Raw genomic sequence first — 27632 nt, 5'->3', positions numbered from 1 at the left:
ATCCACACCAGATTCACATTGAGCGAGGCTGTGCCTGTCAGCTCAACCTACCTCCCTGACAGCTGCCTGTCAGCTCAACCTACCTCCGACTCTGATCTCTGGTACTCTTACCTCCTCCTGTTTTCTCTCTCTCTCTCTTTCCCACTCCCCACCCACCCGAATATCGTCCCTTTCCCATTTATTATGGTCTTTCTTCTCCTGCGGGGCAAAGAGAGGGTTGTGTGAGCCGCATGCTTGATGGGTCGGGGAGTCTATAGCAAGTTCCAAAGTTCCATGTGTGGGCACCACACCTGGACATGAAGGGATTGTGTTGGTGGGTGCTCGGGCTGTTGAGGAACAAGCACGAACACTGGTGTAGGGAGGGTGCGAGGTGTCGGGCTCTGACCTGTCGGGATGGGGGTTTGAGGATTTGAGGGGTGGCAGGAGGAACTGATGCCAGGGAAGAGGTGCTAACGTAGCCTTGCAATTCAGTGGAGGTCCTTGATCTTCTTCCGACGTTGGACGGCGGCCCTCCTGGTCATGCTGCCCGCACTGACAGTCTCTTCCCGCATCCCCAAAGCAAAGAGCAGGCACTGCTGTGCTTGTGTGTTAACTGGGAGCGAGTGCTGAGGGAATGTTTAAAAGCAGCTCCCCCTTGTGAGAAGCTGAGGCACCAGTCTGGGCAATCTGATGATGAGACAGCCAGTAATGGCAAGACTCACTTGGGGCTTCAATTTCAGCTTTAAGTGCCATTGAATTTGGGGTTGCAATCTCGCCAACACGGCTGTCAAGGAACACCCCATCAAACACGTCCAAAATGATACTTTTTGGTTGAATCTACATTTCCTAAAAAGAAAATTCAGTACCAGCAATTTTATGAATAATCACCACTTGTGACATTTAAGACTCATCATTCTGGATGCATTAGTCTTAACTTCTTCATCTGCCTTTAGGGCATGACTAGTGAGAAATTAACACTAAGACTATGCCATGACAGTGATTTCTGAGTAGTTTCCATTGGCAACAGCGCAACCAGCCGAGGAGCTGAATATCACTGACTGTAATTTCTGGTTTTCCACATTTAACTGTGTGTGTACGGATATCAGAAATTTACCCTGTAATAATGGGGAGCGCTGATTATTTGCCATTATTAGTATAGCAAAATCCGGGCCACTGAAATGGTGCTGAGGACATTCTGCGCGACCAGTTGAAGTATTTCACTTTCTACAGCAAGTTGCTTTGAGGATGATTTATTGTATGCGGCATACAGCTGTCAGGAACTTTCTTTGTTCGAAACACAGTTTGGATTGGCAGATGGAATTTGCACCTTTTCCCCTTCCTCTGAAGTTGGAACCTGTACTCCATCTAGCTACATCTCGCTGCTTGTTACAAAAGCTCTGTGTGTTTACAGGTGACGTTAATAATCATGACTGGGTCTTGGACCCTGTTCCTCAGGATGACAGTTCATTTTTTTACTGCCGGTAACATTGGGTGTTGCACATTCTTGATATTATTTACTGCTGCTTCTTGATCTCCGCGGTGGTTCTTTCATTGCTTGCTCAGTTCATTATTGTTATTTTTGTTTGCAGGTATTATAAATCCTATGAATTACACTCGGCACAGCATTACCACCATGGCAGCACCCCAATGGAAGTGTTTGATTGTGAGAGAGGGAGAAACTGACTCTCAGCTGCACCCAGATGAGTTGGCAAATCAACAAAATGGAGAGGTGACCCAAGAAAGTGGAGGCTTGAGTTTTCTATTGAAGCAGGAAGATCTGGAGATTCAGGACTCTTTCTTCCAGCTTTTTATTAAACTGGAGATTTCTTCCAAGGAGATGAAGCAATACGTAATGCAAATAAAGGCGTAAGTATTTAGTAGTTCAGAATTGAACTTCAATCATTACTTTATGTCAAGTTGGATTTTTACTTTATTTGCCAGTAAAGACTGCGTTATTTTAATGATTTTGCCATATTTGCATGGCTAGTTGGTCTTGCAGTTGGTTTCCTCCATTAACCCTCCCACCCCAAAGCACCAGATCATGTTTATCTCTCAACTGGTGAGGTGACCTGTTTCCATGCCATTCTGACTGTTGGGATGTACTTGGAGAATCCTGGGCTAAATTGTCCTCCTGTTTTCTTTCTCCGCTTATTTCTTTTGGCAAGCTATCAATCTTGTGTTTTAGGTTTTTCTGACTGGTGACCTTGGACAGTCAGTCAGTCCTCATTCAACGAATAGGTGAGATCGGGTAAGATGACACAGACTGGGGATTGGGTCCGAGTATTTATCTATGTGGTTCGGCATTAATCTAAATGCCAATGACAAATCACAGATTTAATGCTGAACTGGCCATATTAATCTGCAGAAATGATGGGCAGCAGGATCGCCAAAGAGCATTCTAACCTGAAGCAGCAGATGATTTGTTTTGCGTCAATGAAATGAACTGATTATATTATAGGGGTGGCATGGTAGCACAGTGGTTAGCACAGTTGCTTCACAGCTCCAGAGTCCCAGGTTCGATTCCTGGCTTGGGCCACTGTCTGTGCGGAGTCTGCACATTCTCCCCGTGTCTGCATGGGGTTCTTCCGGGTGCTCTGGTTTCCTCCCACAGTCCAAAGATGTGCATGCCAGGTGGATTGGCCATGCTAAATTGCCCTTGGTGTCCAAAAGGGTTAGGTGGGGTTGTTGGGTTAAGGGGATAGGGTGGAGGCGTGGGCTTGGATAGGGTGCGCTTTCCAGGGGCCGGTGTGGACTCGATGGGCCGAATGGCCTCCTGCTGCACTGTAAATTCTATGATTGTATGATTATATTCTTGCATTCTGAAGTGCACGTTTGTTACCATTCCTCTGTAGCCCTTGTTTAGACATGTGACAATTCAGCTGGAAGATGCTCCAGCCCACTCGGGACCTCTGATGCAAATTAAGGCAACACAATGCAAAATTCAGAAACTCAAGAAAATTGGGGGGGGGGGGGGGATAAACACTAATTTAGAATCAAACCATGATTTCTGAACTTCTTCTAAAAAGCTGTAATGTTCCATTTGTAGGGTAGCTATCAATTGATGACCTGGAATCGGTAATATTTGTGCACTTACTGCATTAATGTATAACTAACTGGAATCAATTTGTCTTGTATTGAATTGCAGTTTTCACCTCTAAATTGTGTTACACGTGTCCTTCAAAAGCACGAAGTAGTACCAAATTCAGCTGAAATACAAGCTGATTGTTTCCAGGTGGCTTGACTAAGGGAAAATTATTTCCATGTGCAAAGCATTGTTGATCAGAGCATAATGTTGGTTCTATTGTGTCTGCAGCCTGCTGTCCTCCATAACTGAGCCAGCTCAGTCTCAGACTGAGCACACTTCATCAGACCTCTCACTTACCCCATCTGTCCTGATAGAAGAAAATGATATTGACAAAGCAGAACACTGTGGAACAAAGAGAGTCTGCTTCGTTGTGAATGAAGAAGAGCAGGATGACTCCGGACATGATACAACAAGTTACAGGGATTCCTATAGGTATGAATCGCTTCCAATTCCCTTAACGAGAAACCAGCAACTGAGCATTAGTTTGTGGATTGGTCTTTTAATGGTTAATTTATTTGAACCAATGTCATAATATAGAGTTTTTAATCTTAATGTTACAGCACAGAAACATTTCATGAGGCCCTGTCCATTTGCCCTTGTTTTCTTTTTTTTTTGTAAAATTTATTTATGGGTTGTGGTCGCTGGTTAGGCTAGCATTTATTGCCATTCCTAGTTATCCTTCAGAAAGTGGTGGTGAGTTGCCTTCTTGAACATGGGTGTAGGTACACCCAGAGTGCTATTAGGGAGGGAGTTCCAGGATTTTGACCCAGCAACAGTGAAGGAACGGCGATGATATATTTCCAAGTCAGCGTGGTGAGTGATTTGGGGGGAAAGCTCCCGGTGGTGGATTTCCCATTTGTCTACTGCCCTTGTCCTTCTAGATGGTAATGGTCATAGGTTTAGAAGGTATTGCCTAAGGAACCTTGCTGAGTTCCTGCACTGCATCTTGTAGGTGGATTGAATGTTTGTGGAAGAGATACCATCAAGCGGGCTGCTTTTTCCTAGATAGTGTCGGGCTCCTTGACTGTTCCTGGAGCTACACTCATCCAGGCAAATGGGGAGTATTCCATTACACGCCTGGCTTGTGCCTGGGAGATAGTGAACAGGCATTCGTGTGGGGGGGGGGGGGGGGTTAAGAGGTGAGTTACTCGCCATAGGATTCCTAGCCTTTGACCTACTCTGATAGCCACAGTATTAATATGACTAGTCCAGTTCAGTTTCTGATCAATGGTAACCCTCGGGATGTTGATTGTGGGGGATTCAGCGATGGTAATGCCATTGAATGTCAAGGGACGATGGTTAGATCCTCTTTTGTCTGGCACTTGTGTAGTGCGGATGTAACTTGCCGCTTGTCAGCCCAAGCTTGGACATTTTCCAAGTCTTGCTGTATTTGGACATGGACTGCTTCATTATCTGAGGAGATGTGAATGATGCTAAATATTGTGCTATCTGCGAACATCCCACTTCTGACATTATGATGGAAGGAAGGCCATTGATGAAGCAGCTGAAGATAGTTTGGCCTAGGACACTACCTGAGGAACTCCTGCAGTGATGTCCTGGAGTCGAGATGATTGACCTCCGACCACCACCTTTGTGCCACGTATGACTCCAACCAGTGGAGAGTTTTCCCCCTAATTCCCATTGACTCCAGTTAAGCTAGGGCCCCTTGATGCCATACTCTGTCCAATGCTGCCATGATGATAAGGGCAGTCACACTCACCTCCCCTTTGGAATTCAACTTTTGTCCATGTTTGAGCCAAGGCTGCAACGAGGTCAGGAGCTGAGTGACCATGGCGGAACCCAAACTGAGCACCCGTGAGCAGGTTATTGCTGAGTAAGTGCCACTTGATACCACTTTGCTGATGATGGAGAGTAGTCTGATAGGGCCTTAATTGGCTTGGTTGGATTTGTCCTGTTTCTTGTGTACAGGACACACATGGCAATCTTCCATATTGCCGGGTAGATGCCAGTGTTGTAGTTGTATTGTAACAACTTGGCTAGGGGTGCAACAAATTCTGGAGCACAAGTCTTCAGTACTATTGCTGGAATATTGTTAGGACCCATAGCCTTTGCAGTATCTGATGCTTTCGGCCATTTCTTGATATCACGTGGAGGAAATCGTATTGGCTGAAAACTGGCATGTGTGATGCTGAGAACCTCCGGAGGAGACCGAGATGGATCACCCACTCGGCATTCTGGCTGAAGATCGTTGTGAATGCTTCAGCCTTGTCTTTTGCCCAGATGTACTGGGCTCCTCATTCATTGAGGATGGCGATAATTGTGGAGCCTCCCCCTCTTGTGAGTTGTTTAATTGTCCACCACCATTCATGGCTGGATATGGCAGGACTGCAGAGCTTTGATCTGATGCATTTGTTGTGGAATCACGTAGCTCTGCCTATTACTTGCTGCTTATGCTGTTTGGCACCGAAGTAGTCCTGTGTTGTAGCTTCACCAGGTTGACACTTCATTTTTAGATATGTTCGGTGTTGTTCCAGTCATGCCCTCCTGCACTCTTCATTGAACCAGGGTTGATTCCCTGGCTTGGTGGTAATGGTAGAGTGGGAAATATGCCGGGCCCTGAGGTTGCAGATTTTGGTTGAGTACAATTCTTCTGCTGCTGATGGCCCACAGCGTCTCATGGATGCCCAGTTTTGAGTTGCTAGATCTGCTCAAAGTCTATCCCATTTAGCATGGTGGTAGTGCCACACAACATGATGGAGGGTATCCTCAGTGTGAAGATGGGACTTTGTCTCCACAAGGACTGTGCAGTGGTCACTTCTCCCGATATTGTCATGGACAGATGCGTTTGTAGCTGGAAGGTTGGTGAGGATGAAGTCAAGTATGCTTTTTCCTTTTGTTGGTTCCCTCACCACCTGGTGCAGTCCCAGTCTAACAGCTATGTCCTTTAGGACCTGGCCAGCTCAGTCTGTGGTGGTACTACCAAACCACTCTTGGTGATGGACATTGAAGTCCCCCACCCAGATTATATTCTGCGCCCTTGCCACCCTCAGTGCTTCCTCCAAATGGTGTTCAACACGGAGGAGTACTGATTCATCAGCTGATGGTGGATGCCACGTTGTAATCAGCAGGGGATTTCCTTATTCATGTTTAACCTGAAACCATGACACTTCATTTGGTCCATAGTCAATGTCGAGGACTCCCAGGGCAACTCCCTCCCTCCCGACTGTATATCACTGTGCCATCACCTCTGTTGGGTTTGTCTTGCTGGTGAGATAGGGCATACCCAGGAATGGTGATAACGGTGTCTGGGGCATTGTCTGTAAGGTATGATTCTGTGAGTATGACTATGTCAGGCTTGACTAGTCAGTGAGCCCAGCTCTCCCAACTTTAACACAAGCCCCCAGATGTTAGTAAGGAAGACTTTGCAGGCTCCACAGGGCTGGGTTTGCCGTTAGCATTTCCAGTGTCTGGGTTGATGCCGGATGGTCTATCCGATTTTGTTCCTTTTTCATGTTTTTGTAGCGGTTGAATACAACTGAGTGTTTGTTTCAGAGGGCATTTAAGAGGGTCTGGAGTCACATGTAAGAATGGCAGATTTCCTTCCCTAAAGGACATTAATGACCATTGCCTGACTGGCTGAATTGCTGGTAGGGGTCTGTTTTTACAACGATTGACAATAGTCGACTTTTATTTAGACTTTTAATTCCAGTTATTTTATTGAGCTTAAATTCCACCACCTGCCGTGGTGGGATTTGAACCCGGGACCTTCCAAGGTGGGATTCTTTACCCTGGGATTACTAGTCCAGCGATAATACCACCAGCGATAATACCACTACACCGCCGCTTCCCCTTCTGTCTTCACCTCTACCACCTGTGCCAATTTCATTCTCCAGGTTGATCACCTGACCCTTAAGTATATATTTTTAAACATGCTATTGACCATTGCCTGGCTGGCTGAATTCCTGGAAAGGTTCTGTTGGCGAGGCTTTAATTGGTCGCTTTTAAGGAAGACTGAGTGCAGAATAATTAATCTGTTGGAGAAATGTTCTGTCTCTCGGCTTCTAGCCTCTTCATAATAATATACTTTGGCTATCCAGTTGAAATTACAAACTCGCAGTGTGGGAAATCACGGTGTTGAGAATGCCCCCGCCCCCCCCCCCCATCCCGCCCATGTATAACAACCTTAAGGGCACTAATCTCTTGTGTTGTAAGGCTATTTTTTTATTTAATGTTTTGGAAATGTTTTTATTGAGAGTTTTCGTATTTCATATCCAACAAATTATAAATTATACATTGTCAGAACAAAAGGTGCAAAAACATGTATATTTACAAGCGAGCATCTTCAAAACAACTGTGGCTGTGACACCCCCTTTAACCAGCATACATATTATCCATCCCCAATATGGCTGAGACACGTATTTCCAGGCATTTATATACAATTTGGTCTGGGCCTTAGCTTGTCATCGGACTGGTTCCTTGCGGCTTTGCCTCTACTGCTCGTAACTCGCATCCTTTTTTGTTGGTTCACATCCTCCCCTCCCCCCCCCCCCCCTCCCCCCACAAGGCAAGGTTGGCCAGCCAGTCTGCATCCTTGGCTGGTGCTGCTGATTGGCAGCCGAGCAGAATTCTCCAGAGGGCAATCAAGGAGGCAAAGGCTAGGGCATCGGCCCCCCTTCCCACGAAGAGCTCTGGCTGATCTGATACCCCGAAGACTGCCACTTTGGGCATGGCTCCTATTATGGGCCAGGGTTGAGAGAACACCGAAGTATTTCATGGAGTTCACCTGACCCACAACATTTAATAGATTCTGGTTATGAGGAGCACAAGGGCCCACTTTACAGGTGTGATGCCACAGAGATCTAAAGTATTTTTAAACAAAAACAATGTTTAGTCTATGAATCCAGTTAACATTTTATAAACACACAGTAAGCACCTTATCAACTACCAACACTGATACCCCTCCCAAAGATACAGTACGCTATAGGTAACCCTCAATAACTTTCCTAACTGCATCAATAAGTCAAAGACCCTTTTTAACCCAGACAGTAGGTTTGCATTCCTTACAGAAACAGGTATTACTTTGAAATCATCAAGTGATCTGAAGACATTCTTTAGCATGCAGAGAGAGAGGCGAAAATATACCTCCTTGGTATGAATGCAGCTCTCCAACTGAAAACAAAACTAAAACTCAAGAGGCAAAAACAGCTTCCAGCCCAAAACGCAAATGAAAAGCAGAGCCCAGCTCCACCCACACAATGACATCACTGTGGCCACTTGAGAAGACAAACATTTCTTAAAATGACATTCCCATGACACTCCGTCCTCACTCCCGAACAGGCGCTGGAATGTGGCGACTAGGGGCTTTTCACAGTAACTTCATTGAAGCCTACTTGTGACAATAAGCGATTATTATTATTGTTATTATTATTATTTAACCAATCTATATTCATCTGCATGCATATACGATATGTATGTTTAATTGAATAGCCACTGTATTTACTGTTGTATACGCCTTTAAATGGGTAAATGAATTTGGGTGAAATACAAATATTGAATATTCTGCGGAAAAAATACTTTTTAATGAGGTTTGATGGTGCCCAATAGGGCTTAATCTGCCATATTCCTTAAAAGCTGCATTTCCGATCTTGTAGAGAGCGACTGGACCAAGTAAATGCCAGGTACTGACTTGCAGGAAGGGATTAAAAATAGATGTCTAATTAGGAGCTACTTCTGCCCATCTGTAGAAGTCAGTTATAGATTGGTGGTATTTCAACACCAGAGTTTTAAAGTCTGTTCTTAGCCTTGGTTGAAGTTGAATGATTGGGATTGAGTTATACCTATGTGGATTCCTTATTATAATTAAAACCGCAGTTGCAACTCTCCCAGTTCAGGTTCTAGTCTGGTGTGCTTTCCACAGCCCTCCCCCACCAGCCATTTCCCCTTCACCACCTCAAGCGGTCATTAAATTAGTTTTACATTTGTAATAGTTTGGGACTATTGAGTCAGAGATTTATTGGACCCAGTTTGGACAGTTCTATTTGATGTTTGATTCTTTTTGGAGTGATGTAAAACTGCACATGATGGTGAGTGAAAAGACGCTATGTAACCAAGTTTCTAGCTGAGCTGCTTGCAACCCCCCACTCACATGTCAGTAAGTACCAATGGGTGCAAATAACTGAACAGCTTCCAATTACACCACTGAATTATGCGCCTTTCCCTACAGTGTTTTAAAATCTCTGCTAGATATTTTCAACTGATGTTTTCAAACTGGATGCCAACTATAAAATGAACAATCTCATCTGCCACTTTCTGAAGTCTGTTAAATGAGCACAGGAATGTTATGAGCTGCGCTAGTTATGCGGTCAATGAGAATTTAAAGCAACAGCGGAGCATGAAGTAGTCATTCTAAATTTGTTTTCTTCTTTCCAAAATGCAGACACTATAAGTTGAATTAATCAATTGTTCCATTGTGTGCTGATTTGAAACAGATTTATTTCTTACAACTTGTTCATGCTTGGTGTAGGTTTGAAATACCAGCTGTTTGAAAGATCCCCCCCCCCCCCAACAGTCTGTGAGCAATTTTCTCACGAGTTCAGTTCCAAACATTGAAAGCCCTTCTTTTATTTTTAAAATGTTCGGCTTTTGCAGGTATTTATGCAGAATGGAGAGATGGTAAGAATTGTTTATTCAGGTGTCCTTCAGAACCCATTTTCACTCTCTGGGCAATATGTGCCAAACTTTTGGTTCTGGACTCAAATTATTTCTCAACATAGTTCTTGGGTTTCATAACCAATGGTAACGAACATTCTTGGCATTTTCCCTTGATTAGGAAGTGTGTGAATTATAAGAAATATTTATTGTTGAGTCCAAGGGCAGCACAGTAGTACTGGGTAGCACTGTTGCTTCACAGCTCCAGGGTCCCAGGTTTGATTCCCAGCTTGGGCCACTGTCTGTGTGGAGTCTGAACTTTCTCCCCATGTCTGTGTGGGTTTCCTCCGGGTGCTCTTGTTTCCTCCCACAAGTCCCGAAAGACGTGCCGTTAGGTGAATTGGACATTCTGAATTCTCCCTCTGTGTACCCGAACAGGCGCCGGAATGTGGTGACTAGGGGTTTTTAACAGTAACTTCATTGCAGTGTTAATGTAAGCCTACTCGTGACAATAAAGATTATTTTTTTTAAATAAGCATATGTGAAAACACAGAAGCTCCCAACAGCTGATGGCAGTTTGGTTTAAGGGTTGATAAGTAATGGGCTCTAATCTCTGCTCACAGTAAATGTAATTCTGTTGCTTGGAAAAAAAATATTGGCAGTCCACAGAAATGAGGGGCAGTACTTGGGGCTCCACCTTGGAAAACCCTGCGAGCAACTAGTTCTAAAACACTACGAGAATGATGGGTTAAGGACACTATTCAGCCAATCTGTCTTGACCATCCACAGCGTCCAAAACATTTGCCATTATGTAATTAATGGAGTAAGTTAGCAAGGACTGCTAACCACACTGTAAGTCTGCACCCAACAATTGAAGGGGGCTTTAGAGATCTATTTGTGGAGGGCTGACTACTTTCATGTGTTTGACTCTTTGGGTTCCGTTGCCGACTATTTGAATTGTTTCAATCAGCATAATATTAAATATTTCCTTTTAAGATGATCAGGCACTGTCTGTCAGCCAGTGGAACTGCGAAGCAGTTTCCAGTTAAGACGGCATGTCATTCAAGGATGCAGTTTGGTACTCTTGCTTATACATTGTACCCCATGTGGCATAAGTGTGCAATCTCTGTAAAGCCTCAAATCTCAGGCATATTTAGTTTTTTAAAAAAAATTTGGAGTACCCAATTATTTTTTTGCCAATTTAGCGTGGCCAATCCACCGACCTTGCATATCTTTGGGTTGTGGGGGTGAGACCCACGCAGACACCTGGAGAATGTGCAAATTCCACACAACAGTGACCCGGGGCCGGGATCAAACCCGGGTTCTCGGTGCCATGAGGCAGCAGTGCTGACCACTTCGACACGGTGCCGCCTTTGTTTCTGAAGCATGTCAAAAAAAAAATGTTTCCCTGGTGCTTTCTGGCTCAATGATGTGCAGCAGTAATGTGGTCTTGCTTATTTGGGATTAAACAAATATGGGTTGAGTTTCTATAAAAAGACTCCTCAAAACCTGATCGGTCCCATTGAAAATGTGTGTTTTTATTCACAGCAATTCCAGCTAAAGTGTAGGAGAGATGATCCTTCCTGCTTTCTTCTCTAACTCTTCTTTGGGTTGTTTTAAATACTGGAATGCATAGTACTTAATCCAGCCTTTCTGTTACTACATACCCACTCTGCAGGCCCTTATTACTTAAATGCCAGCTAATTGCCAATAATGGTGCTTCTAAAATTATCTGCTTCTTTGGTTAGTAAATTGCTTTGACCTCCATCCCCGAGGGTACGAGTGAAGGTAGTTTTGTATTTTCTGTTATGTGTGATAGTTTTAGTTTCTTTACAAACCTGTGAATTGATTTACAATTTCACCCGTAGCAGGTTTCACCTTTCCCTGCAATTCTTTCTACTTTGCAAATGCACACGTATATGAGAAAGGTGGTCAGGAAGTTTGGGCATCAGTGATTTTTTTTTTTCAGTGATTCAACGGGATCAATGGACCGTTCTTCTGTGTAGTGATTTTCTATAATGAAGCAAGTAATTGAGTTAATTCCCTTCACATAAAACTTTTTTATTTTTGAAGAATCATGACGAGGGTAATTTAGTTATAAATCCAGAGCAATAGAGGGAGGATGATGTTGACTTATTCATGCAGTCTAGGCTATTTTAAGAAATGTAACATTTAGTATAAGTTTTGTATCATCCCTGTGTAACATTGCTGTGTAATAATGTGTGTTTGTGCATGTTTGGATAAGAAAGCAAGGTTTTATTGATATATTGCCCCCTGGAGGCAAATAGGGGAATGGTGTGAATTTCCAGCCCCAATATTTCTGCAGTTTAAACCAAAAGGTATAATAAAGGCGTATGAATTACGATGTGCCAATTTGAAGTATTTTATATTAAACATTTATAAAGGGAATAGAATGGATTCGAACTACTAAATTTCAACATCCATTTAGGTTTGGAATGTGTAGTCTACTGCTGTATTGGCACAAAAATGAAAGTGGTGGTTCACAGTTATGATTGTGCAGACTCATGCAGCAACAAAAACCAAAAGTGTTTACCTATAAATTGAACATTGGAATGATATCTTAGCTGCTATGCTGGACAGGATATTAAGAATTTTGTGGTACATAACTCAAGCACATCATCTACTGGCACTATTCAAAGCTGATGTCAAATCCCAATGCAAAAACCATATCCTATGTTGCTGAGGCCTGGCTCTTGGCCACGGGGCATTTTGACCACAGTTTTATTTGTATTTCAATGCAAATTATCTGCTTCCCAAGGGCTGAACATGAGTGAGTGTAGGTCCACTCTGTTCTTTAGAAATTAACGATAGATTGTGACATGGATTTCATTATATCAATTTTGTTTGTGGAAATGACCAGGTTTTAAACATTACTACTTTATGTGCTTGTAAATTACTTACTTTATGTACTGCAAAGCTAATAAACTACTGTCGGCTTCAAAACAAATCTTTTTTTTTAAATTGCTAGGTTGCCAAAATTTTATTCAACTTTTGTGAAATTAAGTCAAACAAGTTTGTTTTGTTTTATTCATTCATGGAATGTGAACGTTGCTGGCCAGGCTAGAATTTATTGTCCGTCCTTAATTGCTCTTAAGGAGGTGATGGTGAGCCATTTTCTTGAACCACTGTAGTCTGTGTGATGTAGGTACACTCACTGTGCTTTTCGGGAAGGAGATCTGAGATTTTGATTCAGTGACAGTGAAGGAACATGGTATACTTCAGGATGATGCTTGGCTAGGAGAACTTGCATGGGAACACCACACCTGCATCTGTAGCCCTTATCTTCTAGGTGGTAGATGCCATGGGCTTGGAAGGTGCTGTTGAAAGAGTCCTGGTGATTTGCTGAAGTGGATCTTGTATAGAGTACACGCTGCTGCCACTGGGACAGAGTCATGAATCTGGTGCTGATCAGGTGTGATTGTTGGATCAGGTGTGAGTGAAATGATGTCAGACTTACTGAGCGTTGTTATAGCTGCACTCACCCAGGAATGTGGAGAGTATTCCATCACACTACTGGCTTGTGCCTTGTTGATGTTGGACAGACTTTGAGGAGGCAGGAGGTGAGTTACTGCAGAATCCCCAGCATCTCAATAATAATAACAAGAAGAAGAATCTTTTATTGTCACAAGTATGAAGTTACTGTGAAAAGCCCCTGGGTAATATTTGATAGGGACTGGCCTCAATTTGAGTTCTAGACCCATGTGATAGGAAGGATAGCATCAGAAATGTATTCAGGGATTTTAATGCTCCAAGTTTCACTTGTCTTTGGTGATGTCTTGCAGTGAATGTAACAGCAACCGAGACTCGGTGTTGTCCTATACCAGTGACCGCAGCAGGAGTTCCTATCTGGGCAGCGATGAAATGGGATCAGGTGAGATTTTACCCCAGGTTTAGGCCTATGAACGCATTTAACTATTTTCAGGATTGTAATAATATTTCCCTCTTCAAAATATAGCCCATTTATTTTTTGTTTTTACCACAAGTGGGAGAGGATGTAAGATCATCATGATGTATATGGTATCTAGAAGAAGAAAAGTACCATGTCTCATCATTAACGTTTGTCATCAACAATTATCACAGTGCCATTTACTAGTCATCTATCATCTGCTCATGCAAATGTCTTTTTGTTCAAATTTAAATTTTGTAGCATTTGACAACAGATGCAGAGTTGCACTAATCGTGTTCACTCGAATTGGTGCATTTTCCATCCATGCTTCCTCTTGGATTTTCATACTCGCTCATATTTCATTCTTTCCCATTAAAACACCTGTCAAGTTTATTTTGTATAATGCTAATTGGAAACTTGCAAATAACTGTATATGCTATATGGAAGCAAATGTTGACTGTCATCTGCTCTGAAAATGATGTAGAGATGCTGGCGTTGGACTGGGGTGAGCACAGTAAGAAGTCTTACAGCACCAGGTTAAAGTCCAACAGGTTTGTTTCAAACACTAGCTTTCGGAGCACTGCTCCTTCCTCGGGTGAATGAAGAGGTATGTTCCAGAAACAGATATATCGACAAATTCTTACTGTGCTCTGAAAATGTGCAGTGATACTCGACATTGTGGAAACATTTGTTCATCAAACTTCAGTGTTTCATGCATATTTTTTATCACAGCCCTCCACACAAGAATAGTGTATGATTTGAAGAATAATAAGGCAAAAAAGATATTGAAACTTGTTTCCAACATCTGTATATTTTTTTAAAAATGAATTGAAATATGCCTTCTCTCTTCGAAAACAGGCGATGAGCTTCCTTGTGACATGAGAATTTCTCTTGATAAGCAGGACAAATTGCATGGCTGCCTCGAGCATCTTTTTAATCAGGTACACACACTTTATACCATCATTCACATGAAGGTTGCATCCAATAGGTCTTAACCTTACACACTTGAGGTGTTGCCCTGAAGCACCAGGCTTGTTTCAATACATTTTTGTGTCAAACTCACTTTTGTTGACTACTGGATGCAAGCAATCCAGAATAAGCAGTAGGCAAAGGTTACCAATGAAATTTATCAAGTGGGTTGTGAGTAATTATAAAGATGTCAATCCTTACAATATTGATTAACTTTAAAAGCCTACCAATGTAGTCATGTTTCCTAAATTCAAAATGTATCCAGCAATATTGTTAATCAGCCTTGTGATAGCCCGAGAGGCTTGAGTCTCAAACTCTTCTGTTTCCTTTTTTTTTAAACCTCCATTGACAGGATTCCACAAGTTTGCAGTTTATATATACATTATATACATATATGCATTTTCTTTCATTAGTGATTTCAAGACTCGCCATTCATAGTCTGCATGAATTGTTGGCAAACCCAACCTCTCTTTTATGCTGGTGTTAAAATAGCAAATTACTGAGGACAAAACACCTTGGGAGTTGTGAAAATATTACAATTCTTTTGGTTTAAGATAGGATAAGAATTACATGAAGTCTTCATTTTGTGGTAATTGTAAAAGAAAAAATGTATTGCTGAAAAAGAGATATTTTGTCAAAGCTTTTCATCTTGCACTCATCAGGGTAACTCACAAGAATACCAATGTAAGGGAAAACAACAAACTGATACTATATGAGGAAAGTGCTAATTGGTTGGCAAGTGGAGGCTGTAGAAGCATTACCATTGAGAATGCACCAGTTGATGGTGACTGACAGTTAACTGCCAAACATTGTTTGAATTTTTTCTTAACTCTGGCTAAGGCATTGCCCTGAGGAATGAGCTGTTGATAGGAATCTCATGTCTCTTTTTTCAGCAATACTCAAAAAAGAAATACCTGCACCATGCTGTGGGTGGCACAGTGGTTAGCACTGCTGCCTCACAACTGCAGGGACCCTGGTTCAATTCCAGCCTCGGGTGACTGTGTGGAGTTTGCACTTTCTCCTAGTGTCTGCGTGGGTTTCCTCCCGCAGTCCAAAGATGTGCAGGTTAGGTGGCTTGGCCACGCTAAATTGCCCTGAGTACCAAAAGGTTCGGTGGAGTTATTGGGTTACGGGGATAGGGTGGAAGCATGGCCTTAAGTAGGATGCTCTTTCAAAGGGCCAGTGCAGACTCAATGGGCTGCATGGCCTCCTTCTATGTAATAACTCAATGTTATTATAGTTGTGCAGCTTTCTTGAGGCTCTGCAACTACAAATCTACAAAATAGAAATCATTTTGCTGGAAGGTTCCATCTCACTGAGGAGGCTTCAGGCTAATTTACCTGTTTTGAAAACTTTGCTCACACTTTGACAGTTGTGACAAATTATCCCACAGCAGCTGAGACAATCTGTAGCATTCCGAAACAATCAACAGTTTTCCAAGTAAAACCCACAACATTCTTTTTTTTCAACAAAAAGTACATTTGCCCTGCTTCTCATTGTTTTTCTTTCATTTAGAGTAACTAATTCTTTTTTTTCCAATTAAGGAGCAATTTAGCGTGGCCAATTCATCTGCTCTGCACATATGTGTTGTGGGGGGTGAGACCCATGCAAACACTGGAAGAATGTGTGAACTCCACACGGCCAGTGAGCGAGGAGCAAACCCAGTCCGGGATCGAACCTGGGTCCTGGGTCCAATACTACATTTTGCTCATACTATTATTTGAGGTGTAGAATCACAGAATCCCTATAGTGCAGAAGGAGACCACTTGGTCCATCGAGTCTGCAATGAACCCCCTTAAAAGCACTCTACCCATGTCCACTCCCCCGTCCACCCTGCCCTATCATTGTAACCTAACCTTGGACACAAGGGGCAATTTAGCATGGTCAATCCACCTAACTTGCACAACTTTGGACTGTTGGAAGAAACCGGTGCACCCGGAGGAAACCCACGCAGACACAGGGAGAACGTGCAGACTCCGCACAAGTCACCCACGGCCGGAATTGAACCCGGTGCTATGAGGCAGCTGATCTGAACATTGTGCCACCCTGTAGAAAGAAAGATGCTAATTTATTAAAAAATAATTTAGTTTAATTTTCTCCGGCTTTGAATATTTTTTGATTTTCACTGAAAGATCAACACCCTAAATTGACCATAAAGAGCAATTTGCTTGTATTGCAATCAGATATATTCAGTGAAAGCAGTAAATTGACTTATTTACCAGTAGCAGCTAAGCAGAACACCAATCAAACACACTTCCCTGTCTCTTGGAATCTCTCATCCATCCAATTAAATATCCTATTACCCTTTTCCAACAACTGAAAATACTCTCCCACCATGAGCATAACCATTAGTAGCAATCTTTTAGCATTTGATGGGCAAAGCTTGTGCAATAAAGCATAGAAAGCAAGTATCAGAAATTGAAACAGATTGTGATGGTCACTGAATTATTGCAGGTGGATTCCATTGATGCACTCCTCAAAGGGTCGGTTATGGCCAGAGCATTTGAAGAGACAAATGGCATTAGTACAGAATACAACATACAAGGTAATGCAAGTTTTCATGATAACATTCAAGTAACTGTGTCTAACTTTTAAAATTATATTACATTCAGTCATTCTCCTTAAACTGATCTGGTGGCTATCATGTAATTGTGCATTGGTGTGCAAATGTTTAGTGACTTGAATTGTACAAAGTGAAAGTTACCTAACCATTAGCAGAATGGTCACTTCAATTATACATCAATTTCTAGTACATTTATATACAAGTGGCTCGCATGTAATTTAAGATTCATGTTTATGCTTTCCTGCAAATAAGGAAGGCCACCATTTGGGGAGGAAATTAGACTTAACAATAGATAATCATTCTAAAATATTGTAGGGGGGGGGATTTCATCTGGAATTTTATAGCCCCTGAGGTGTAAATCCTGTGCAAGTTTTGATTAACACGTGGGCAGCACGGTGGCACAGTGGTTAGCACTGCTGCCTCATGGCGCTGAGGACCCGGGGACGATCCCTGCCCCGGGTCACTGTCCGTGTGGAATTCCCACATTCTCCCGTGTCTGCATGGGTCTTACCCCCACAACCCAAAGATGTTCAGGGTAGGTGAATTAATTGGGGAAAAAAAGAATTGGCTACTCTGAATTTATAAAAATAAATATTTAAAAAGTTTTGATTAATACTATTACAGAATTATCCTGCCAGATGGCCTCAAAATATCTAACTGTGTTCAATACTAATTTTCTTAGCAGGACCAAATAGTTACCATTTACTCCTAACTAAAGTCACAACTGATTCTTGCCATCTGTGCTTTTTGGTGAGATTCGTGTTTGCAGAATTTAGTACTCATTCATCCACATGTCCTGGTTAAGCACAGAGCAGTGTTGAGGTAGATGGTTTTATTTTGTAGTTGATTTGATTTTTCGCTGGAGTTAAAATTTTAATTTTAAGAAATGTTCATTCTTTCATTGTAATTGACAGCTACTTCCCACAAATATATAATTTTAAACTCATGCTCAATGTCTCTAAAACAGGTTGAATTTTTTTTTTGTATTTACCTGCCCCATTTCTTCGTTTAGTGTTTACTCTACTTCGTCCCTCTGTAAATAACTTTTCGGCTAAGTTGTTAATTCAGAGCTGCTGTGTTGAGTATAACTTCCCGTATTTCTCTGTATCCCTTTCATAGAAGTAACGCGCATGGGTAATAGGGGCAGAAAATCTGCATTTTCCACTGGCGCAATATGTTAGTGCACCAACAGACCATGTCTTGCTCATCATGATGTACAAGATTTCCATATCAATAATGGTTACAGAAGATGGTAAAGAAATTTGTGATCGCCTAACTCTCAGAATCTCTCTTTTAGAGTTTCGACAGAAAGTTGACCGAAACATAAAATGTCGAAGCATAATCCAAACAAATGTGCAGGAGGATCCCTGGAACTTGCCTTGTTCAATCAATGCCTTGGTGGACAATGTGCAGGAATATGTGGAAGGTTAGTAATATACTTTCTAAGGATATCTGAGACAATTTCTCCCATGAGTCCCCTTTCAACACGCTATGCAATAGTTTTAAATTAATAGCAGTTAAGTAATCATTTTTACGCACGTTTACTTTTTATGATCACTAGGTACATTACGCAAGGATGTGCATATATTTTGGGTTCAGTACACAAGGGTTTGTTTGACCAGAGTAGCAGAGTCAAAGCTAAGTTGAAATAGACTCTAGTGGAAGTGCATGTCTTCTCAAATCGTTACTGCCTGGAACCCTGGGATGTTTTGTGCTTTAAATGATTTAACAGATGGAATGCAATCTGCAGGCCGCCTTTGGATTTAATCATAATTCTAAATATAGCTCATTGAGTTCCTGCCAACTTGGAACTCTGCTGGAAGGGAAGATATTCTAAGACTGACTAAAAGTGGAATAATTTAGGCACTGATGAGTGATATATATATATACTGTGTATATTTTGCTGCATTCTGCATTCTTGCGATTCAATGTATGACTGATACAGAAAATCTCTTATTTTCTGGGTTTAGTTCTTCAAGAAACATAAAATATTTTCATTGGGTTGCTCAGATTCATAATGCTCTCAGTTACATCAGCAGTAACCAATGATAGCCAGCTGTACCTCCACTACAATTGAACTATGAATCTCTGCTGTTTTCCCTGATGGTCAACCCCACTGAAACAATTTTTTTTATCTAAGATGTTCAAAACTGGAGGTCCATGGCACTTAATCATTTAAATGTCAGTAAATTGCACTTTGAAAAGTAAAAATTATGATTCATGTCTGAGAATTTCAATACTTTGATTTTTCAAGCTTTTCTTCAAACAAACACTTCACACGGTATCACCGAACATGCTAGTACATCACCAAACATGGGTGGTGCAGTGGTTAGCGTTGCTGCCTCACAGTGCCAGGGACCCGGGCTCAATTCCGGCCTTGGATGACTACCTGTGTGGAGTTTGCCCGTTCTCCCCTTGTCTGCTTCGGTTTCCTCCCGGGTGCTCCAGTTTCCTTCCACTGTTGAAATATGTGCAGGTTAAGTGGGGATGTGGGCCTAGGTAGGATGCTCTTTCAGAGGGAAGTTGCAGACTTGATGGGCCGAGTGGCCTCCTTCTGCACTGTAGGAATTCTATGGTATCTTAATTACAAACATGTTCTGCAGATTTGCAATCTGTCATTATATTTCTGCATTCATTAACCTGGAACTGAGGTTTGCACACTACAGAATCTGTTTGGCTTTTAATTGCTCAAGTTACCATCAAGAGGGAATCTATATGTTGAAAAGGAACATGTTCCTGAGCTTTTCACGGGGCTAAAGTCAATGGGTGGGGTTTTCTGGCCCTTCCGGCCTCACCAAAGGCGATCCTTTACAGTGGGTTCCCTGGCGTTGGCATGGGCGAGACATGCAAAACGCTGTAGACTTGAGTGGGATTGGAAGATCCCACTGGCAGCCAATGGCGAGCTGCCTCTGCTGCCAGAATACAAACCGGGGAGGGACAGGAAAATCCAGGCCGATGTATTACAATTTTGTGCAAATCTATGCGTGAATTTAAAAAGTGCTAATTTGAGCAGTAATGAAGAATCATAGAATCACTACAATGCAGAGGGGGCCGTTTGGCCCATCAAGTCTGCACGACCCTTCAAAAGAGCATCCTACCTAGGCCATTGCCCCCACCCTATCCCCGTAATGGAGTAGTGTGGATGAGCTTTAGATTGGTTTCACAGGTCGGCGCAACATCAAGGGCCGAAGGGCCTGTACTGCGCTGTAATGTTCTATTGTAACCCCACATAACTTTTTGATCTTAAATTTTTTTTTTTTTTTTTAAAGAGTTCCCAATTCTTTTTGTTTCTAATTAAGGGGCAATTTACCGTGGCCAATCCATCTACCATGCACATCTTTTAAGTTGTGGGGGTGGAACACACGCAGACATGGGGAGACTGTGCTAACTCCACACGGACAGTGAACTAGAGCTGGGATCGAACCCGGGCCCTCGGCACCATGTGGTAGCATTGCTAATCACTATGCCACTGTGCTGGCCCCACGTGTCCTGTTGGGCACTTGGGGACAATTTAACATGGCCAGTCCACCTACCCTTCACATCTTTGGACTGTGAGAGGAAACCGAAGCACCTGGTCAAAACCCATTCAGATACTGGGAGAAAGTGCAAACTCTTGACAGTCATCCGAGGCCACAATCGAGTCCGGGTCCCTTGCACTGTGAGGCAGCAGTGCTAATCACTCTGCCACCATGCCGTCCAATGAATTGCATGCCGCAATGAATGGTGCTTTACAGCACAGGCTATATCTTAACATTTTTAATTGCCAGTCGTTTGTATCATGGAATTCCATAGAGTTCCTACAGTGCAGAAGGAGGCCATTCGGCTCATCGAGTCTGCACTGACCCTCTGAAACTCCTTGCCATATCCCCGTAACCCTATAGCCCACATATCGTAGCATATTGTATTGACTAATGCATGCATTTAGGTTTATCATGGCACTGCCGCAAGTTTCATCCATGGTTGTCCTGAAATTCCTGTTCCTGCATTGCAGTTCAGAGAGGATCCTCTTAACATGGCTGCAAATATTTCAGTGTACTTGTAAATTGTGCTCCATTCGGCCCTCGATGTTGTGCCGAGCATTGTCCAAAATCAAGATCAAGCTATCCTCCTCCCTGTCATTCTGGTGTGCACCATGTGCCTATCCAGCAGCACGGTAGCATTGTGGATAGCACAATTGCTTCACAGCTCCAGGGTCCCAGGTTTGCTTCCCGACTTGGGTCACTGTCTGTGCGGAGTCTGCACATTCTCCCCGTGTGTGCGTGGGTTTCCTCCGGGTGCTCCGGTTTCCTCCCACAGTCCAAAGATGTGCAGGTTAGGTGGATTGGCCATGCTAAATTGCCCTTAGTGTTGGGTGGGGTTACTGGGTTATGGGGATAGGGGATAGGCAAATTTTATGAGAAAAAAAAATCCAATAACCGCTTGAAAGTTCCTAAAGTGTCCAACTCCACTATCACAGCAGACAGTCCATTCCACACCTTAACCTACCTCGGACATCCCTCCTATATCTCCCACCCTGAATCTAATAGTTATGCCCCCTTGTAACATCCACCCGAGGAAATAGTCTCTGAACGTCCACTCTATCTATCCCCCTCATCATCTTATAAACCTCTATTAAGTCGCCTTTCATCCTCCTCCGCTCCAAAGAGAGAAGCCCTAGCTCCCTCAACCTTTCCTCTTAAGACCTACCCTGCAAACTAGACAGCATCCTGTTCTGTGCTGTACATAGAATTTACAGTGCAGAAGGAGGCCATTTGGCCCATCGAGTCTGCACCAGCTGTTGGAAAGAGCACCCTACCCAAGGTCAACACCTCAGCCCTATCCCCATAACCCAGTAACCCCACTCAACACAAAGGGCAATTTTGGACACTAAGGGCAATTTTATCATGGCCAATCCACCTAACCTGCACCTCTTTGGACTGTGGGAGAAAACCGGAGCACCCGGAGGAAACCCACGCACACACTGGGAGGATGTGCAGACTCTGCACAGACAGTGACCCAAGCCGGAATCGAACCTGGGACCCTGGAGCTGTGAAGCAATTGTGCTATCCACAATGCTACCATGCTGCCCGCGCTGTTCTATTATATTAAGTGATTGACTTCTCCTTCAACTTAGTTTTCTCAGCTGTGTTGCTGATCAATATTGAGCACAATAATGAATTTCAATGGAACTTAAACATGTTAAGCATATTTCTACTGGCTCATAGCATCAAATGATGCAAAATGGCACGTCTGATTCCAACACTTTGGAAGTATTTGCTGATTTTCGGAGAGACTTTTCGAAAGTCATGCTACTTGCATCACTTAAATAATAAGTCTTGTGCTCATAAGGACCAATGGGAGTGAAAATCAACAAATACAACCTATTGTGTATTGAAACTTCTCAATTCATGTCGTCAGGAATTTTAAATTCAGCGTAAGAGAGAGGCAATGCTTAACTGACAGATTGTGACTCATCTCTTGGCTCCTTAACTAATCCCATACTTCGCATTACCTCTTTTCCCATGAGTAATCCCTGTAGTTACTCTGAGTGCTCATCCTCCCTTTCCTCTCAGCGCCCCAACCCTTTTTTGTTTGCTCCCGCTCTGATGTCTGCTGTCTTCACCTCCCCTTCTCCTCTATACCTTCTCTTCCACCTTCTCCTCTTACTCTTATTCACTAACTCTTGCCCCTCCTCGCACTTCCCTCCCAAATGCTGTTTTCTCATTTCCAGCTCTCTCTATCTTGGTCCAGATATCTGCAGTGCCCTCCAAGCCAGCTTGACCTGAATTCTTTACTTGGTCTTGCAACATCATGGTAGATTGAGTAATAGTTTAGATCTTACATTATTCTAACCCTCAGAGTAAACGTTAATTTAAAACCTATATTCTTCAAGATGTGTAAACACCGCCATTACAGTAATCTCTATAATTGCTTCCTCAGATGGGAAGAATCAATTGCTTTTAGCTCTACTTCATTGCACAGGTAAGACATGTTTTAGTCATTGCAATTAATCAAAGTCAGACTGCTGTTGGGGTGGGGGAGGTGGGACTTTGAGTATTATTTTATAATTCTTTGTATCATAGCCCAATGGAATCCAAATGTTTCAGCTGCAAGTAACATTTGTATTAAGAACAAAAAAAACAAGGTTATTGGTAATTTGTTAAAATGCTAATAGCCTTGGAACTTACAGGCCAAAGTTAAGACAGAATTCCCATATCAAAGAATGGTATGTTAATTTGGTTATGGTCCAAGTACAATAATTAGTTTTATATTTTCAGTTATTAGTTATGTGTCGCAAATTAAAGCAGAAATGTTTGACTGGAATATGCACCAGTATTCTTGGAGGTGCATTTGGAGGTGAATTATTTCTCAATTTAAAAAATAGACATGCTGTGATTCTGTGGCCATGTTACATCTTTGTGGTACAACAGGTCAACATTCCTATCTGGCTGCTGTTATTAAAAAAGAACATGCTCTAAAGTTTCCAATGGACTTGGGATTTTAGAAGATGAAATGGAATGCTCTTTGAATGTTCCCTTTGTAACTTTCTTTACATGACAGATCAAAATGCATTTATTAATCAAAACTTTTCTAAAGATATGGCACCTTATGGTTAACTTATTCCAACTTCAGTCAAGCCAGGTTTTCATCTACTGAGGTGACAAGTCTAATTTCATTTTGTGCTCTATTGTGTAAATGTGGATGAGATTACTTAATGTGATGGGGAGAAAATGAAAGATTATTTAATGCTTCTGATGGAATTGCTACTTGAGCTGGCCTTTAGATTTATTTATTGGATCTGATTTTATGCTGTTGTCTAAAATTAAACAACAGGAGTTATGGGCCAGAATTTGCAGGGTTTATGATAGGTGAATTGTGTTCCTGCATTTTCTATCATTACCCCCTTAATGTCACATCAACTTCAGGATTTTAGCACATTGTTCTGTCACAGGTCAGCTCGACTGTCTACCCTTCACCAGCTACTTCACCTGACTAGAACTTTCCTCTTTTCCACTCTTATATCACTGTTAGAACACCCATCTATGTTTGTGCCTTGCTTAGTGAGATGAAACTGGGTGCTTAATGAATCAATGCGGAACAATTCTTACATTTTTTGAACTGTTATTAAATGTCTCCATTATGATTAATACTTGTTTTTATTTTTAAAAAAATACTCGATTTAAGTTTACTCTTGAGGTGGTTAGCACTGTTGCCTCACGGCACTGAGGACCTGGGTTTGATCCCAGCTCCGGGTCACTGTTCATGTGGAGTTTGCACATTCTTCCCATGTCTGCACGGGTTCCATCCCCACAATCCAAAGATATGCAAGGTAGGTGGATTGGCCATGTTAAATTGTGCCTTAATTAGGGGGGGGGGAATTGGGTACTCAAAATTTATTTTTAAAAATGTTTTCTCATGATACGTCAGCCTCTACCTTGACCCCATATATATGTCTCAAACTTCAGTTTGCTTTCAGTAAAATCGCTTTAAAAAGTGATTTGACGACTTGTGCTTTTTATTTCATTTCCTGGTTGGCTGTTTGCGATTTCTTTCATGTGACTCAATGATTTGGCTGCTTGATGAAATCCCTGCAGCTCAAATGTTAGAAATCCCCATGAAATTACCAAAACAACCCATTGTACGTCAAGGAGTTCTGGTCCTCACCACAGGGAATGCTAAATCACTCAATGCAACTTCCTTTGAAGCCATTAGCAGTTTTGCTTCACTACTGACCCCCAAATCTGGACCATTGTTGTGTTTTTTTTTCTTTCCATAAAGTTGCTTGAATGCTTGGTGTTCCTTGTATCATTTTGGCTGTTGGTGACTGGATTTACTTTTCTGTCACAAGACGCTGCTCCTCCCAGCCGTTTATTTGTATGGCCCACAGTCCACTTTCGTTCTACTAACATTTCTGGGCAATGTAAAGTTTTGGTTTGTAAGGATGGAACACGTAGACCTCAGATTTCTTGAGGTTGGATTATACTTTAATAGAGGGCAGAGAATTTTAAATATGAAGAGAGTGTGTTTTCTATGATACAGTAGAAGGAGTGATTCACTTTTTATTTTCATAATCTACTTTCAAACATTCTTGTGGCGTAAATGGTTTACGTTTTGTCAACTTTCCAAGCTGTGTTGTAAATAAAATGTCCTTCAGCCATTCATTCATCTGATTCAGGTTTGCAGCTTTTCCTTAAAATATCACAGCAGCACTGGCAACTTGTGAAGCCTTGGGGATTTAATCACGTAAGAGACAAGTACCTCTTGATGAATTAGGAGACAGCACCCACGCCAATGTTAATAAAGTGCTCGCTTTTAGTTAAAACAAAAAGTTGGTAAAAGTTCAATTATGTTTCTGTTTCTATATTGGATTTGGATTTGTTTCATTGTCACGTGTACCGAGGTACAGTGAAAAGTATTGTTCTGCATACAGTCCAGACAGATCATTCCATTCATGGGGAAAAAAAACATAGGGCATACATAAGTACACAATGTAAATACATAGACACAGCATCGGGTAAAGCATACAGGAGTGCAGTACTACTCAGTAGAGAAGATGCGGGAAGAGATCAGGTCAGTCCATAAGAGGGTCAGTCAGGAATCTGGTAACAGCGGGGAAGAACCTGTTTTTGAATCTGTTAGCGCGTGTTCTCAGACGTTTATATTCCCTGCCCGAAGAAGTTGAAGAGTGAATAACCCGGGTGGGAGGGGCCTTTGATTATGCTGCTCGCTTTCCCAAGGCAGCGGGAGGTGTAGACAGAGTCAATAGATGGGAGGCGGGTTCACGACTCTCTGTAGTTTCTCTGTATTTTCCGCTTCTCCTCCCACGACCACCATAAACATAGACTTGAATTCTCTTTCTCTTGGTTTCTGTGTGTGTGTGTGTCTCTCTCTCTCTCTCCCTCCCTCTTTTCCTAGTTCTTCCTTTCCACAAACATTATTAACTGAGGTATAATTGCACCTCAACCCATTTTGGGTACTTTGTTTACATGACAAAAAAAATCACCAAAGATGTTAGATATTCACTGTGCCATTAATTTTGGTTCCTTCTTCTGATCCCTCAGTTTTCATTCTTCCCTATACAGACCTGGAGTTACAATTGCGTCGAGATGTGCTCTTTTGTCAAAGCCTTGTGGCGGCCATCTGTACTTTTTCTGAGCAGTTATTGGCTGCTTTGAACCAACGCTATAACAACAATGGAGAATATGAAGAGGAGAGCAAAGAGGCCAGCAAGAAGTGGCTTGAGCAGATAGCTGTCACTGGTGTCCTTCTTAACTTTCAGTCGCTGCTTTCTGCAAATGTGGTGAGTGAACATGCATAAATTTACAGATCATCATTTGGTGTCTACCTGACGATGCAGCGAGAATTCTCTAAGAGATTCAGAGAACTGCCCAAATTTACTTAACAAGTGAGAGAATCTAGATAATTCATGGTCTTGAAGTTGCAAGTGAGTTATAAAAGCTTAGAAATTGAATAGTCATTCATTGATTTCATTGCTCAAGTATTTTTGCATTGGGGAATACAGCTATGTCGACAAATTGATCTGTCGCATTTCAAGTAGGAAATTTGAATTTATCAACTCTCCTTCGCCATTAGATATGTTGTGACACACATTTTTGTGTTCACTAGTTTTACTGGAAATGATGTGTTTGATTTTTTTCATGCACTGCTATTTGTTCTCTTTGTAAGATAAGAGAAAACAGAAATCTTGTCCATATTGAGGGTTGCACTGTGGTTAGCACTGCTGCCTCACAGCGCCAGGGACCTGGGTTCAATTCTGGCCTCGGGTGACTCTCTGTGTGGAGTTGCCACTTCCTCCTCCGTGTCTGCGTGGGTTTCCTCCGCATGCTTCGCTTTCCTCCCACAATCTGAAGCTGTGCAAGATAGGTGGATTGGCCATTCTAAATTGTCCTTTCATGTCCAAAAGGCTAGGTGGGGTTACCGAGTTATGGGAATAGGGTTGAGGTTGGACCTATATCGGGTGCTCTTTCCTAGGGGCGGTGCAGACTTGATGGGCCGAATGGCCTCCTTCTGCCCTGTAAATGTTATGATTTTGTACACTCTTGTATTTGCTTTGCCCTGGAGGATTTGTCTGGTAACTGACGTCCTCAAGAAAATAAATTGGATTTTCCTCTTTGCATGTATGAGCCCAATGCGTGCTCTTTAATGATTCCTATAGCTCCTTGTAACCCTGCTCTGACATGCAGGATCTCAAAACCCTTGCTAGGCGTGTTTGCTTGAAAAAGATTTGGAGATGTGCTGTTCCAAAATTTGCCTCGATAGAGGCAGAAGTGAAGTGTGCCGGCAGTTCTAATGAAAAGGCCAAGACAAGCTCTCAGGCTTAATGACAATGTACTGTTGAGAGGAAAATTAGATTAAATCCCAGATGTTACTGTACCATTCATACAGCACAGAATTCCTTCCCTTCCCTCGGCGTGTGCATGATTTGAAGATTATTTTATCAAAGTATAATGGGCACATGTTTCATGTTGTCTAATTTATGTTAAAGTAAGATGATATGCAGGAGGGATTTATTTGAAGAA

At 42.3% G+C, this 27632-nt stretch overlaps 1 protein-coding gene across 1 annotated transcript in view; it reads left to right on the top strand.

Annotated features, from left to right (window-relative positions):
* LOC140428408 (phosphatidylinositol 3,4,5-trisphosphate-dependent Rac exchanger 1 protein-like) overlaps window positions 1-27632 on the top strand; it is a 303808-nt gene that overhangs the window by 246075 nt on the left and 30101 nt on the right. Inside the window, exons 25-32 of the mRNA XM_072514826.1 lie at window positions 1569-1845; window positions 3293-3496; window positions 13477-13565; window positions 14439-14521; window positions 17004-17094; window positions 18410-18538; window positions 23032-23073; window positions 26175-26392. Coding sequence (XP_072370927.1) covers window positions 1569-1845; window positions 3293-3496; window positions 13477-13565; window positions 14439-14521; window positions 17004-17094; window positions 18410-18538; window positions 23032-23073; window positions 26175-26392 — 1133 coding nt within the window. The remainder of the gene's footprint in view (window positions 1-1568; window positions 1846-3292; window positions 3497-13476; window positions 13566-14438; window positions 14522-17003; window positions 17095-18409; window positions 18539-23031; window positions 23074-26174; window positions 26393-27632) is intronic.

This window comes from Scyliorhinus torazame, chromosome 8 (genome assembly GCF_047496885.1).
Source record: "Scyliorhinus torazame isolate Kashiwa2021f chromosome 8, sScyTor2.1, whole genome shotgun sequence".
In the NCBI taxonomy this organism is placed as follows: domain Eukaryota; kingdom Metazoa; phylum Chordata; class Chondrichthyes; order Carcharhiniformes; family Scyliorhinidae; genus Scyliorhinus; species Scyliorhinus torazame.
This window is presented reverse-complemented; position numbering and strand designations above follow the sequence as displayed.